This window comes from Euleptes europaea, chromosome 6 (assembly GCF_029931775.1).
Source record: "Euleptes europaea isolate rEulEur1 chromosome 6, rEulEur1.hap1, whole genome shotgun sequence".
Lineage (NCBI taxonomy): Eukaryota > Metazoa > Chordata > Lepidosauria > Squamata > Sphaerodactylidae > Euleptes > Euleptes europaea.
Genome location: NC_079317.1, coordinates 79,049,587 through 79,064,896, shown reverse-complemented (window position 1 = coordinate 79,064,896; position 15,310 = coordinate 79,049,587). Strand labels below are relative to the sequence as shown.

Sequence of the window (15,310 nt, the reverse complement as noted above, 5' to 3'; positions counted from 1 at the left end):
GACCTGAACACATGAAGCTGCCTTATACTGATCAGGCCCTTGGTCCATCAAAGTCAGTATTGTCTACTCAGACTGGCAGCAGCTCTCCAGGGTGTCAGGCAGAGGTCCTACTACCTGGTCCTTACTGGAGATGCCGGGGATTGAACCTAGGACCTTCTGCATGCTGAGCAGATGCTCTACCACAGAGCCACGGCCCCTCCCTTGTCGCAGCCCTGTCAGGAACCTGGGGCAGAAAGCTACTTCTTGCCTCTCTCTCTTGCCTCTGGTACCATGCCACCAACTGAGGCTTCGTAAATCTGTCCTTCTCACTTAGTGTTGCCCAAGGATCAGTACCAAAGGGGAACCTTCTGTTAATGTTGCCAGGTAGCAAGGCTGTGAGTAAGGAAGTGTGCAGGCTCTTTAGTTAAATAACTTTATTACTGCAAGGCACTACTCATTGTAACTACAAGACAGATCTAGGTACAGCTAAGAAAAATAAAATAAGCATGAAAGAAAGGTTACTGGCTAGTTAACCTATAGCCCTTGAACATCTGATCCAGTCTTGGAGGGAGAGTGGCTGTTGGTTGCATGGTGCACCACCCAGGGCCATAATTGAAAGCAGTGTCCTTGGAAAGCTTGGAAAGAAGGCAGTTAAGGGGAGACATGATAGAAGTCTATTAAATTATCCATGCTATGGAGAGACAGTGAGAAGCTTTTCTCCATCTCATAATACTAGAAAGGGGGGTCATCTGCTGAAGCTGGAGGGTGAAAGATTCAAAACTTCTGGACAGACTGCTGGACTTGATGGGCCTTGGTCTGATCTAGCATGGCTTTTCTTATATTTTTACTCAGCCTAACCCACCTCATAGGGTTGTTGTGTGGATAAAATGGAGGGGAGAAGAATTATGTAAGCTGCTTTGGGTCCCCACTGTAGAGAAAGGCAGGGTATTAATGATGTAAATAAAAATGTAGCTGAAGATGGGGGGGCAGATAAAAGGTAGGTTAGTTGGTAGGTAGGAAGGAGAGAAGGAGGCAGAAAAAGGAGGGAAGCTATGGGGGCTTTCAGGGAAAGGAAATAGTGTGGGAGGGATAAATTAGATTCCCCCCCCCCCCGCAAGTCCTTATGGGTTTCCTGCCTGTACTGTTCTTTTCAGGGAAAATAAAAGGAAATAGTGGGGGAGTGGGAATGAAGGTGCCTCCCTGCAAGTTCTTACGGGTTCTTGTTTGTAATTATATAATCCCTAAGGATATTTCTACATTTAGAAAGTTATTTTACAAAGGGAGAAGACAATGATTAAAATAGCAAATAGCAAAACAGCATAATTTGTGAGAATTATATTTTTAAATCATTTCATATTTTCACCGTTAACGCTATCTTCTTACCTTGACAGCTTTAAATTGCCTTGAAAATTGTGTGAATGAAAATGATATAGCTTGTCTTTGCAAACAAAACCAAAGGGAGGCTTCTGAAAGCAAACCCCTCTGCATGCTCAGTTTCATTACTCCAGGGCTGACCTCTGGGTCATGTGTTGCTGAGTGTGAAAAAGCAGCTGCTAATGAAAGAGAAGACGAATTTTTGTCTGATGAAATACATGCGAGAGTAGAAATTAAGCTCCCAAACAGGTGCCACTCCATGGTACCAGTCAAAGACCCCAAGATGCTCCCCAAACCACTCATTTCCAAGACAAATGAAAACATCAGCAATGCAACCCATGAAGGTTCCTTCACAAGTAAACCACTTGATAAAGATTCCAAAGTGCAGGACAACAACGCTAGGGAGAAAACGACAAACAACCACACTAAGACTAAAGTTAATTCTGGCACCCTGTCACAGAAAATACAGCATAGTCAACCTACCTTCTACAGCTATGGCTTGCAGCAGTCTAGTGATATCAGTAAAGCTGAAACAACTCACAGCACTGATTGCGTAACCTCTAACAACCATTTATGCAAACAGATTAATACTTCCCATGAAGAAATACATATTGGTGATCCATGCAAAAATAATAAATGTGAGCTCCACAGTACTGGCAACACACCAGAGAACATTCCACATTTGCATGCTTCTGTTTATAACAGTTTAGTTTTGAATATTCATGTTGCCGGTGAGGACAACACCAATAATACACCTCTGGAAGGGAACTTAACTGTGAATGCTGCAGAACTATCTAAACATATTGATATAAATGAGAGGCCAAACAAACAGTTAGAAGAAGACAGTTTGAGACTGCCAGAAATGACTACAGATGTACCTAAGCATACAAATGAAGTTTTGCCTCTCAGCACTGAAAATGAGTCTCAGGCTGTAGATCTGAAAATGGAAAAAATTACCAGAAATAAACAAAAAGAATTCCATGCTTTGAAAACTATGCGTGAACAATTTCTTGTAGTGTATGATAAAGAAACTATAGTGCTAAATGATAAGGAAGAATCATTATGCAGTACAGTTAAAGGGAAAATGACCGAGGAAGAAAACATGGAGGAATTTTGTTCTTTATCCATAAAGTCATCTGGCGATTTATTAAATGAAAATGGAAAATCATCCTTTGATCTGCCGAGTAAGGATAAAACTGTAAAAATTTCAGCACGCTTAGATTTACCAAGAGGATGTCAAGGTGAAAGTCAGATTGTGTCTGCTTCAGCTTCCAAAATGCCTTTCTTTTTGAAAGAACAACTAAGTACTCAAGAAATAAAAAATACTCATTCAAGAAAAATTGGTGAAAATATGAACATGAAAAGTGCTGAAAAAAGAGAAAAAACAAGTAAGAAATTATTTACGTGTTCACAGTTGTTTTTCTTTTTATTAAATAAGTTTTTATTTTCTAATAAAGGGTACAGAAAAGGAAAGGGGAAGAACAGATAGGGTAAATTTGACGTTTCATTTGTTAAGTCCATTCACAGTAGTTTCAAAGCATTGTCATTGTACTGTCATACTAATGGTTCTAGTTTCAGGTGGCTGATGTTTAACAATTTAGCAGCATCTGCTAGCATCCATACACAAAGACAAAATCTGCCAGTTCACACCAGATGACGGCCTACATAGACAGTGTTTCTGTGCTGGAAACCGTATGTATATTTATACCCAGTATAAAATGTGACAAACGCATGTGCGCTTATTTTTCTTCATGCACATGTATTATAAGAATCAACTGTCAGTCACAAATACCAGAACTCAATGCACAACTTATCACAACTCTCAACAGTCAGCATGGTGTAGTTACAGTGTTGGATTAGGATGTGGGAGACCCAGGTTCAATTCCTCTCTCTGCCATAGAAGCTTACTGGCCAACCACACTGTCTCAGCCTAACCTACCTCACAGGTTTTTTTTTATTATAAAGTGGAAGAGAGGTGAATGATATAAGCTGCCCTGGGTTCCCATTGGAGAAAAAGGATAGAAATGAAGTAAATTAAATAAACATTCCCCTGAATTCCCCTCTCTGCACCATTTCCTCTTTCTCTTCTCCCAGTAATCCCTGTATCCTCTTGCCTTTTCCTGCCTCATTCCTTCTTTTTCAGCCATTAAAAAGCCCACCTTTTATCTGCCTCCCATCTTCAGCTATATATATTGTTTATTTCATTTATAACCTGACTTTTTCCACTATGGGGACCAAAGCAGCCAACATTACTCTTCTCTCCTCCTTTTTATCTTCACAACAACCCTTTGAGATCATAGAATCATAGAGTTGGAAGGGACGACCAGGGCCATCAAGTCCAACCCCCTGCACAACACAGGAAATTCACAACTACCTCCCCCCTCCACACCCCTAGTGACCAGAAGATGGCCAAAATGCCCTCCCTCTCATCATCTGCCTAAGGTCACAGAATCAGCATTGCTGACAGATGGCCATCCAACCTCTTCTTAAAAACCTCCAGGGAAGGAGAGCTTACCACCTCCCGAGAAAGCCTGTTCCACTGAGGAACCGCTCTGTTAGAAAATTCTTCCTAAAGTCTAGATGGAAACTCTTTTGATTTAATTTCAACCCGTTGGTTCTGGTCCGACCTTCTGGAGCAACAGAAAACAACTTGGCACCCTCCTCTATATGACAGCCCTTCAAGTACTTGAAGATGGTTATAATATCCCCTCTCAGTCTTCTCCTCTTCAGGCTAAACATACCCATCTCCTTCAGCCTTTCCTCATAGGACTTGGTCTCCAGACCAAGATGTTTGCGTGTGAATCAATGACGTCCAAAACATCCTATTGTTAACAGCCTTGCTCAGATCTTGCAGACAGAGAGCTGTGGCTTCCTTTATAGAGTCAACCCATCTCATATCGGGTCTTCCTCTTTTCCTGTTGCTTTCAACTTTTCCTAGCATTATTGTCTTTTCCAGTGACTCTTGTCCTCTCATAGTGTGACCAAAGTACAATAGCCTCACTTTAGTCATTTTAGCTTCTAGGGAGGGTTCAGGCTTTATTTGATCTGGAACCCACGTATTAGTCTTTTTTGGCGGTCCATGGTCGTCTTCAGTGTAGTTCTTTGGTATGTTTTCCCCATCCCTGTGCGATATGTTAGGCTAAAGGTATGAGACTGGCCAAAAATCACTCAGTGAGCTTCCACAGCAAGATGGGGATTTGAACCTGGGTCTCCCAGACACTACTCTGAAGCTCTAACCGCTACACCCCACTGGCTTTCATAGGGTGATTGCTGTGGAACAATAGCAAGCAGCCAGACATAGGTGAGTCATGTAAATCAGGTGGTTTCAAGTCATCGTATGGTTGCTGCCAGTCCTGGCCCCATTAAGTCCACCCTCAAAGGCCAAAACAGCACTGGAAGGAGCTCTGCCCATTCCTCCTGCCTTTTCCTCAAAGAAAGCAAGCCTAGAATGCTATGGGTGCCTAGCAACAGCCACTGAAGGAATCAATTTCTTAAAGTTGCAAGCGTTTCTTTTATCATTTTGGGGTTTTTAACCCCCCAATGCATTTTTTTAAGATTTCAGATTATTCTGCAAACCTGGGGAGTTTTTCAGGTTTGTAGAAAGATCTGGCCTGTCCATTCAGAGCTCCAGTCACTGGGTTTAAGTATCCTTAGATTTGGCTGACTTTGCTATTATAGTAGAAAAGAGCAAGAGTCCAGTAGCACCTTAAAGACTAACAAAAATATTTTCTGGCAGGGAAATATTTTTGTTAGTCTTTAAGGTGCTACTGGACTCTTGCTCTTTTCTACTACTGCAGAGAGACTAACATGGCTACCCACTGTGTTTGCTATTATAATATATGATGTTACTACTCTCTTATATAGTCATACACAGTTATTTGTTGTAGGGGTGGTTCACTGGATCAGATATGCAGGGCACTAAGTTAAAAGAAGGCTAAGGTCTGGCAATTTAATTATGATATGTACCTGTTATAGATATACACAGGGTTCAGAGACAGCTCAACAGTAATAGGTACAGTTTGTACTGAGAATTCAGCGTATTCTTAGCAGTATCAGAACTTGGGATACTGCCAAGATCTGGGGACAGACTGCTGTGCATCCATTGTTCTAACTTAGCTGGAAGCTTGACTCAGCAGGGATTCTGATACATGCAGCTTTGCCCAGGCCTGTCTCCCAGACAGATAAAGGTAGGTTGGCTAGTGGGTAGGAAGGAGAGAACAAGGGAGAGGTATGGGGGATTTCAGAAAAGAGGAAATGGGAGGGGAACCCTGCTTGTTATTATAATTCCCTGGATTGGAGTGATTTATGTACACGGTAGGTATGGGCTTTTGACTTACTGTGGACTTTGGGTTGGTGTGTTCAAACAGCAACCCTTCCATGCCACATGGTGAGCTCCTTTTATTTATCATAATATTTATATCCTACCTTTCCTCATAGCGCAAGGCACTTTACAAATAATTAAAAAAATTACAGTATAAAGCCAATAAAATAAATCCTAAATGAGATGGCTATCCAACCTCTTCTTAAAAACCTCCAGGGAAGGAGAGCTTACCACCTCCCGAGGAAGCCTGTTCCACTGAGGAACTGCTCTGTTAGAAAATTCTTCCTAAAGTCTAGACGGAAACTCTTTTGATTTAATTTCAACCCGTTGGTTCTGGTCCGACCTTCTGGGGCAACAGAAAACAACTTGGCACCCTCCTCTATATGACAGCCCTTCAAGTACTTGAAGATGGTTATAATATCACCTCTTAGTCTTCTCATCTTTAGGCTAAAAATACCCACCTCTTTCAACCTTTCCTCATAGGACTTGGTCTCCAGACCCCATCACCATCTTTGCTGCCCTCCTCTGGACACATTCCAGCTTGTCTACACCTTTCTTAAATGGTGACCCTATGAATCAATGTCCTCCAAAACATCCTATCGTTAACAGCCTTGCTCAGGTCTTGGAAACATACCATTAGTCTGGACCTTTGGAAGGTGATGACGATCTACAAACCAGTTTCTGTGCCTACTCGAGGGATGGCATTTATCTGGCGAAAAGAAATCTTGGCCAATGGACCATTCAAATAACAGTCACGTATTTAAAGCGTTTGTTTTCAAAACATAATTTAATTTTTAAGAATGTAACAACGATGGAGGATTCCATCCAGTCCACCACAAATGTAATCCTGCATGTAGCATTCTCGATAAAGCACAGAGACCTATTTCTCCCCTCCCCCATGTGGCACAAACACATTAGTACGTTCGACAGAGAAAAATGGGTGCCTTGGCAAAATAAAGAAGGTCCACACAGTTTTCTTATGTCCTATAATGCAGTGCTTTAATTCAGTTAAAGAGGTTTTAATCTCTATGGGGTTGTTCAAAGTAATGCCCTCTCACAGATGGGTCCCAGCAACATAGATAATTAAAGAATGGAACATTTGTGTTTACAGCACAAATCTTCCACAGCTCATGCCTGTGTACCCTACAGTATAAAGGTAACTACTCTGAATGTGATGGGCTCTGTGTGCATGCTACAACACTAACAGTAAAAACTGCTCAGCAGGAACTACTGGCTTTTCATCCTCCTGGGCTCGCACCAGGTCAAGCCAATAAAATTCTGATAAAACCAATAAAATTGTTGCTAATCCTTAATTCTAGAAATGTACCTCTCTGATCATTGTGTGTATTTCTGTTTCTTTCCTGGACTCTGTGTTTAGAGATACGATTTAATTGGGGAAAACAGCAGAAGTTCTTTGGAGAAAGTTGAAGGGCTATGAATACCTGCTTCTGAATGCAGTGTGTGAGCACATGCATAACCCTGACACAGTAATCCTTAATATGGTGTCCATGGGTTCCTGCTGAGGTGATCTTGATGGTACCAGTTGTAGCTTTCCCCCACTTCATTGGATAAGAAGGCATCATCTTTGTGTATGCAGGGAATAACTATTTGGAAACACCTGCCCCCATCACAGGAGGATGCTTGACTTGGAACTGCCTAATATTTTGTGAATCCTCCAAACATTTTGTGATTAGACCAAGCTCCCATGACAGACATTTTGTTATGGCGCTGACTACCTGTTCTCAAAATTCTTAAAGCACTCACAGTTTCAGCCCTTGTTCTTTGCATTGCTATCAGTCAGTATAAAGCAATACAAATAATGCTGCTTACACAAAGGCTTTCTTGACTGTACAGAGCATATAGTTAGCCTCAGACAATTGTCTGGAATCCCAACCTTAACACAGTTGCTTGGGTCCACCAGATTTGAGTCCAGTAGCACCTCAGAAAACAAGATTTTTAGGAACTGGTGGAACTCTCTATCAAGTGAGACCCGGGACCTGGCTCAATTCCGCAGGGCCTGCAAGACTGAGATGTTCCACCAGGCCTATGGTTGAGGACAGTGATGGTTACATCGGAGCTGGCCTCCTTACCTCTACTTTTACTTTCCTTCCATTTCCTCATTTTTTTTTTGGTTTCTGCTTTCCCTTCCCTTTCTCTCTCTCTCTTCCTGACTGGCTGTCCCCATCATTGTACTTATTATTTAAGGCAACCATTGGAATTTTAAATTAATAAGGTTTTTAAATTTTTATAGTACATATTTTTAAATTGATTGTTCATCCTTGTTGTTAGCTACCCTGAGCCTGACTGTAGTCAGGAGAGAGCTGGATATAAAATCTAATAAAATAAATAATAAATAGGAGTATGAGGATTTGAGAGTCAAAGATCCCTTTGTCAGACCCACCAATCATTTCCACGGATGGAATTTCCATCTCTGGAGCATGACTTCCTCCCCTCCCCCACTGCTACAGCCCAAAATGCCCCTGAAAAGCTGCTTCTGGAGTATGTGGGACCCCCCAGGAACAGTATAAGAGAGGACTCAGAAATAGCCTCAACTCCATCCATAGAAATCTACTGTGGGATCCAACCCAGTATGAAGAGAAAGTTCTCAACAGTCTATTATATATTGCTAACAGTTAGTTGTAAGTGGGTATCAAAATTATACTGAAAACTTAATATTTATGGATCCTTTTTGAAGTGTGCTATTTGAAGAATTACTGGTATTTGTTAAAAGTCATATACAGTGCAACAACGGCAAAAGTAAGATGCTGCAAGTATTTGTCAAAAGCATGCTTTTAATTTTGAGAAAGAGTATATATATTAGATATAGTAATATTTGTATACAAAAAGTTTTTGAAACTAAAATAGTTTCCTTGATATTCCTCTGTTCAAAAGCAATGAAAAATGTTATAGATTCACTGACATTTTCTGGTTTAATAAAAATGATGATGTATTGTACTATATGATGTACTATAAAATTAGTACCTGGAGAATAAACTGCAGTTGTTACTATTTCCTCCTTGTCCATCAGCTTCTACCAGCATGACTAGAGTTGCTGACACTTTGAATTCTGAAAGTATCAATCCAGGCCTCAAGAGAAATCCTACTGACGAATGGAATGCAATAGCAAAGACTTTTTATGAACCTTATTTTCCCACAGAATACGTAAGTCAATTAAAAATATTGCAGAGCAGACCTTGGTGAGCTAACTCCCGAGTTATGTGTAGTAGTATATGCATCTGGTTGCTTTAAGACCCACTTGATCTCTAAAATAATATCTAGAGGGCAAATGTGGCAACATTTTTCACAATTAAAGTTGATGGAAAACAGCAGGAAAAAGTCACAGCATATAAATCAAGTGGATCTTAGCCAGTCTTTTTGAATTGAAGAATCTAAGCATATTGTGTTCTTCTGCTTACTTTCCATCCATTCTCTTGGGCATGGCAGACTTTGAATGCAATGCAGTCCGTATAAAACAGGAGTCTATAGTAGCACCTTTAACTATTCATTCCAGCATAGGCTTTCATGAGTCAGAACTTACTTCACCAAATGCAGTTAATATGATATTTATGAACTACTGCCTTTGCCACTGGATTTTCTGGAGGAGGATCAAGACTAGAAAAATTGGCGATGATGGGGATCCTGTACCCCACAAGTCTCCTGCTTGCTTAAATATGGCCATCTATCTGTGAGCATACCCAATTGGAACTTCATCTCTCGTGTGCCAAATATCAGGAAGTCCAACCCTATTACAGCAAACAAAAACATTCTGGAATACTAAACATAATACATTTTAAAAATTAACACATCGACATGCTAGAACTGGAAACTATAAACTATTTTACAGTTCTCTCTCGGACAACAGTTCTAAGTCCAAAGAATGACTACATATAGGTTGACCACCTTCTTTTACTGACATCTCTACAGAATACCCAAAGCATGACTACATATGGGCTGGCCATCTCCTTCTAATAAATCAGTCACACTTCCCATTCTCAGTTGTACAAGTTTCTGATGCATCAAACATTAGTTTGCCATCACAAAGAAAACTACAATATGCAAATGATGTAAACATTAGGCCCTCCAAATGACATAGTTCACAATGTGACAGGCACATTAGACCATTGTAATAATATACCTTACTCACAGAACCTTTAAGCACCCTCCAGGTGGACAATGAAAGTAGCAGTATTTTAACAGCATTTTGAATTAGAAGGTAACAGAGTTTTTGTACTATCCTCCGTTATAAAGATCTGTTCCCGTTTGTGGGAAAGGACAAGAATATTTCCTTCCCTTATAAGTCAACTTTGCTATCCCCCAGATATCACTTTATTTCCTTCTAATACATAAACAGCAGGAATATTCATAGAATCATAGCATTGGAAGGGACCACCAGGGTCATCTAGTCCAACCCCCTGCACAATGCAGGAAATTCAGAACTACCTCCCCTCACATCCCCAGTGACCCCAACCCTCCCCCCGCCATGCAGGATCCCACAATCAAAGCACTCCCGACAGAGGCCATCTAGCCTCTGCTTAAAGACCTCCAAAGACTGGGACTCCACCATCCTCCGAGGCAGCACATTCCACCGTCGAACAGCCCTCACCATCAGAAAGTTCTTCCTAATGTTTAGGTGGAATCGCTTTTCTATTAGTTTAAATCCATTACTCCGTGTCCTAGTCTCTGGAACAACAGAGAACAAGCTAGTTCCCTCATCAAAATGACATCCCTTCAAATATTTAAACATGGCTCCCCTCAACCTTCTCTTCTCCAAACTAAACAAACCCAACCCCCTAAGTCTCTCCTCATAGGGCATGGATTCCAGACATTTGACCATTCTGGTCGCCCTCCTCTGGACACACTCCAACTTGTCAATAGGACTGTCAATTCGGTTCGGCCCGAACTGAAAATCAGCCGAATTTCCCTTGATTCGGCGGTTTTTAGTTCGGACGGATCCGAACTCAAAACTGGCGGGCAACCGGGGGGCCCGAATTCAGCGAGTTCGGGAGTTCGGCGAATAAATTCGGCCAATTCGGCCATCAGTAAGCAGCATAACCGTCAGTAAGCAGCATTCTCCTCCCCCGGCCAATCGGTGGCCAAGCTGGGTCTTCTTCTGGCCAATCAGTCAGGATTGAGTGCTGGAGGAATCAGCTGATGTGCTGCCGGCCGGGGAAAGAGAGAGAGAGAGGGAAATCCTCATGTGTGTGTGAGGGGGTGCTTGTGCACATTCGCTCCTTTCCGTGGCTGCAGGGGGCGCATTTTTTGGGGTACCGACCCCAAACTTTCAGGGGATATTCAGACAGGTTTTTTTAAGAGACCACCCAAGTTTTGTAAACATTGGGTCAGGGGGTCCCGAGATATGGGCTCCCCCCTTTTTTCTTTCCATGGCTGCAGAGGGCGCATTTTTGGGTGTGCTGACCCCAAACTTTCAGCGGAGCATCAGACTAGGCTTCTTAAGATACCCCCCAAGTTTTGTAAACATTGGGTCAGGGCCCCCCGAGATATGGGCTCCACCCCTTTTTCCTCTCCCCCCTTTTCCATTTTCGTGGCTGCAGGGGGCGCTTTTTTGGGGGTTCAGCCCCCAAACTTTTGTCATAGCTTCAGAGAATCCCTCTTAAGAGACCACCCAAGTTTTGTAAAGATGGGTTCAGTGGGGGCTGAAATATTGGCTCCCCCCCTTTTCTCTTTCCATGGCTGCAGGGGGCGCATTTTTGGGTGTGCCGATCCCAGACTTTCGGCGGAGCTTCAGTCAAGGCTTTTTAAGAGACCACCCAAGTTTTGTAAACATTGGGTCAGGGCCCCCCGAGATATGGGCTTTCCCCTTTCCCCTATTGGGATGAATGGATCACCCTCGAGAGATGCATACATATGGATCTTATATTGGATACAAATGGAATCATATTGGATTACCCAGCCTCCCAGCCCCTCCTGCTGGAACAGAAGACAGCCACAGTAAGACCCCTTTGGGGGCTTTAATCTATATTTTTTCTTTTCTGTGTGTGTGTGTGGGGGAAAGCAGAGTCTGTGTGTGTGTGTGGGGAGGGAGCAGTTTCTGTGGGTGGGGGGGGAATCCAAAGGGGGCTTTTGCCGGTTCTGCCTGGGGTGTGTGTTCCCCCTCCAGTCTCTCTCTCCCTGGTTTGAGGGGGGGCTTCATTTTTATTCTTCAGGTTTTTCCTCATTCATAAGATCAGTTAGGTTATTGATGCTTGCTCAAAACTGGTTTTCAAATGGTGACTTAAAGAATGCATCTGCCTGGTCCCAAGTCCAATGCAAAAGGAGACATTCCACCCCCTCCTGCTCATTATGCATAGCTAGCTGCCTCTGTCCCTTTCCATGGTATGCAAACTCCCAGGTGTCAGGTGTTGCTATGCACTGTTGCAAAGGTTTTGCATTGCGTGCTTGTGTTGCTTTGCAGTTGTATTGTTTTGCAAAATTCTTCATACCTGCCCCGCCCTTTGCATATTTGCAAAGGGGTTGCTCTGCAGTTGTGTTGCTTTGCAAAGTTCTTAGCACCTGCCCCGCCCTTGCTCTCATCAGCTGTTTGTCGGGCCGGGAGCTTTGTGCGTGGGCGGCAAGCTCTGCGGAGAGATCCACATTAAGGGTGGGGGGGACCCCTTTCAGGGCCCATATCTCAGCCCCCCCTGACCCAATCTTTACAAAACTTGGGGAGTCTTTCAATATACGTCCTTTGAAGCTCTGCTGAAAGTTTGGGACCTCTAAGCCCAAAAATGCCCCCCCCCAGAGCCGCGGAAAGGTGCGGTTGTGTTTTTAATGGCTTTATTCGGCCGAATTTTTTTCCCGAACTTTGAATTCCCGCCGAATTGAACGGATCCGAAGTGGGGGAGTTCGGACTTCGGCACGTACCGAACCCACAAGGGCCAAATTCGGCCGAATCCGAACTGTACCGAATTTTTTTTTTTTGACAGCCCTACTTGTCAACATCTTTCTTAAATTGTGGAGCCCAAAACTGGACACAGTATTCCAAGTGATGTCTGACCAATGCAGAATACAGTGGTAGTATTACTTCCCTTGATCTAGACACAATACTCCTATTGATGCAGCCCAGAATTCCATTGGCCTTCTTAGCCGCCATATCACACTGTTGACTCATGTTCAGTTTGTGGTCCACTATGACTCCCAGATCTCTTTCACATGTACTGTTGTCAAGCCAACTATCTCCCATCTTGTACCTGTGCCTTATGTTGTTTCTGCCTAGGTGGTACTTTACACTTCTCCCTATTGAAATCCATTTTATTGCTTATGACCCAGCTCTCCAGTCTATCAAGGTCATTCTGAACTCTGACCCTACCCTCTGGGGTATTAACTACCCCTCCTAACTTGGTGTCATCTGCAAATTTGATTAGCATGCTCTCTATTCCATCATCCAAGTCATTTATAAAAATATTAAATAGTACCGGTCCCAGGACAGACCCCTGTGGTACCCCACTGGTCACTCCTCTCCAGGATGAAGTTGTGCCATTAATGAGCACCCTTTGAGTTCGGTTGGTCAACCAATTACCAATCCACCTAACAGTAGCAGTGTCCAGCCCACATTTTACTAGCTTTGTTTCAAGAAGATCATGGGGGACTTTATCAAAGGCTTTACTGAAATCAAGGTACACTACATCTACAGCATTCCCTTCATCTACCATACTTGTCACTCTTTCAAAAAAGATATGAGATTACTTTGGCAAGACCTGTTTTTGAGAAACCCATGTTGGCTGTCTGTGGGCACAGCATTTCTTTCTAAGTGCTTACAGACTGTCTGTTTAATTATCTGCTCTAGTATTTTACCTGGTATTGATGTCAGGCTGACTGGACGATAATTATTTGGGATTTCTTCCCCCCCCCTTTTAAAGATGGGGACCACATTTGCCCTCCTCCAGTCTGCTGGAACTTCTCCTGTTTTCCATGAATTCTCAAAGATTATTGCCAGAGGTTCTGAAATCACTTCAGCCAGTTCTTTTAACACCCTTGGATGCAGTTTGTCCGGCCCTGGAGACTTGAATTCATTAAGAGTAGCCAGGTATTCCTGTACTATCTCATTGTCTATACCATACTGTAATTCCCCTATTGCATCTTCTGCTCCATTATTCCCAGGTTGAGCACCATTCCCCTTTTGGGAGAAGACTGATACAAAAAAGGAGTTAAGTCATTCTGCCTTTTCTGCCTTCCCTGTTAATAACTCACCATCCTCTCCACACAATGACCCGATCATTACCTTGATCTTCCTTTTGTTATGGACATAACTAAAAAAACCCTTTTTTTTGTTTTTAACTTCCCTGGCTAGCCGGAGCTCATTCTGCGCGTTAGCCTTCCTGACTTTCTCCCTACATGTGCTGGCAACTTGTTTGAATTCCTTTGTTGATTTCTCCCCTTTCCTATTTCTTGTACATGCCCTTCTTAAATCCTATCTCAACCAAAAGTTCTTTAGACATCCACCCTGGTTTTTTCAAACCTCTACCTTTTTTTCTCCACGTGGGAATTGATTGAAATTGCGCCTTCAGTATCTCCCTTTTAAGAATTTCCCATCCTTCGTGTATTCCCTTCTCATTCAATATTCTCACCCACGGGATCACACCCAGTAGTTCCCTAAATTTATTGAAATCAGCTTTCTTAAAATCTAGAGTACATGTTTGACTATTTCTTGCGTCTCCTTTCTGCTATATAACAAACTCCAGGAGAACATGGTCACTCCCACCTAAAGATCCCACTCCTTCTACCCCATAAACCAAGTCATCATAATTGGTTAAGATCAGATTCAAAATGGCTGTTCCCCTTGTCACGTCTTCCACTTTTTGGACTATGAAGTTGTCTGCAAGGGAAGTGAGGAATTTGTCGGTATCAGCATAATACCCAGTGCAGTGGTCGGAAAACGGTGGCTCGCGAGCCGCATGCGGCTCTTTGGGTCCTTGAGTGCAGCTCTGCCATAAATGACCCAGGTCCTGCCCTCGAGCCCATATAAGGAGAGAGAGAGGGGCTTACGTCAGCCCTCTCTAATCCCCAGCCGGGGACACATCGCCCTCCCTGGCCCTGTCCTGGGCGGGCTCACCCGCTTCCCAGATGGCCGTTGGGCCTTTGAGGCGGCAGCGGCAGGGCGCCGCTTGCCAGCCGGCTCCTTCCCGGCTTCAGGGCTGCCCTTTCTTCTCGGGTCGCCGGCTGGCCTGTTCTCGGAGCGTCTGCTCCCTCCGTCGCCGATGACCCTGTGTGGGCGAAAGGTAGGATGTGGGCGGCGGCTCTTGGCCGTCCTCGGCGGGAAGGGCGCCTTGTTCCCCTGACAGTCGCCTCGCAGTGGAGGCGGGCCTGCGGAAAGGGAGGGGGTGAGTGGTGCGGACCCCTTTTCTGCTGGCCAGACCACTTTTCCTCCCCTGCTGGATCTTTTTTTTTTTGGGGGGGGGAGGGGGGAATCCAGCATGCGTGTTTTCCTCTTTCTCCTCCACCTCTTTAAAAATATAAAAATATTTTTAAAGGCGAATGAAGAAAAATGCGAGGTGCAGAGAGAGAGAGAGAGAGAGAAAGAAAAAGCAAATGATTGCAGTGGGAAAAGCTTGATACATAAGGTTTAAAAAGTAACACTTGTTCATATTATTGAGGGTTTGTGTTAGATGTGGATTCAGATCTGAAAACGTTGAAAACTTC

General features: G+C 43.4%; 1 protein-coding gene across 1 annotated transcript in view; it reads left to right on the top strand.

Annotated features, from left to right (window-relative positions):
- Positions 1-15,310, top strand: part of CCDC73 (coiled-coil domain containing 73) — a 68,188-nt gene that overhangs the window by 50,788 nt on the left and 2,090 nt on the right. The window contains exons 13-14 of the mRNA XM_056851934.1: positions 1,371-2,741; positions 8,703-8,836. Coding sequence (XP_056707912.1) covers positions 1,371-2,741; positions 8,703-8,836 — 1,505 coding nt within the window. The remainder of the gene's footprint in view (positions 1-1,370; positions 2,742-8,702; positions 8,837-15,310) is intronic.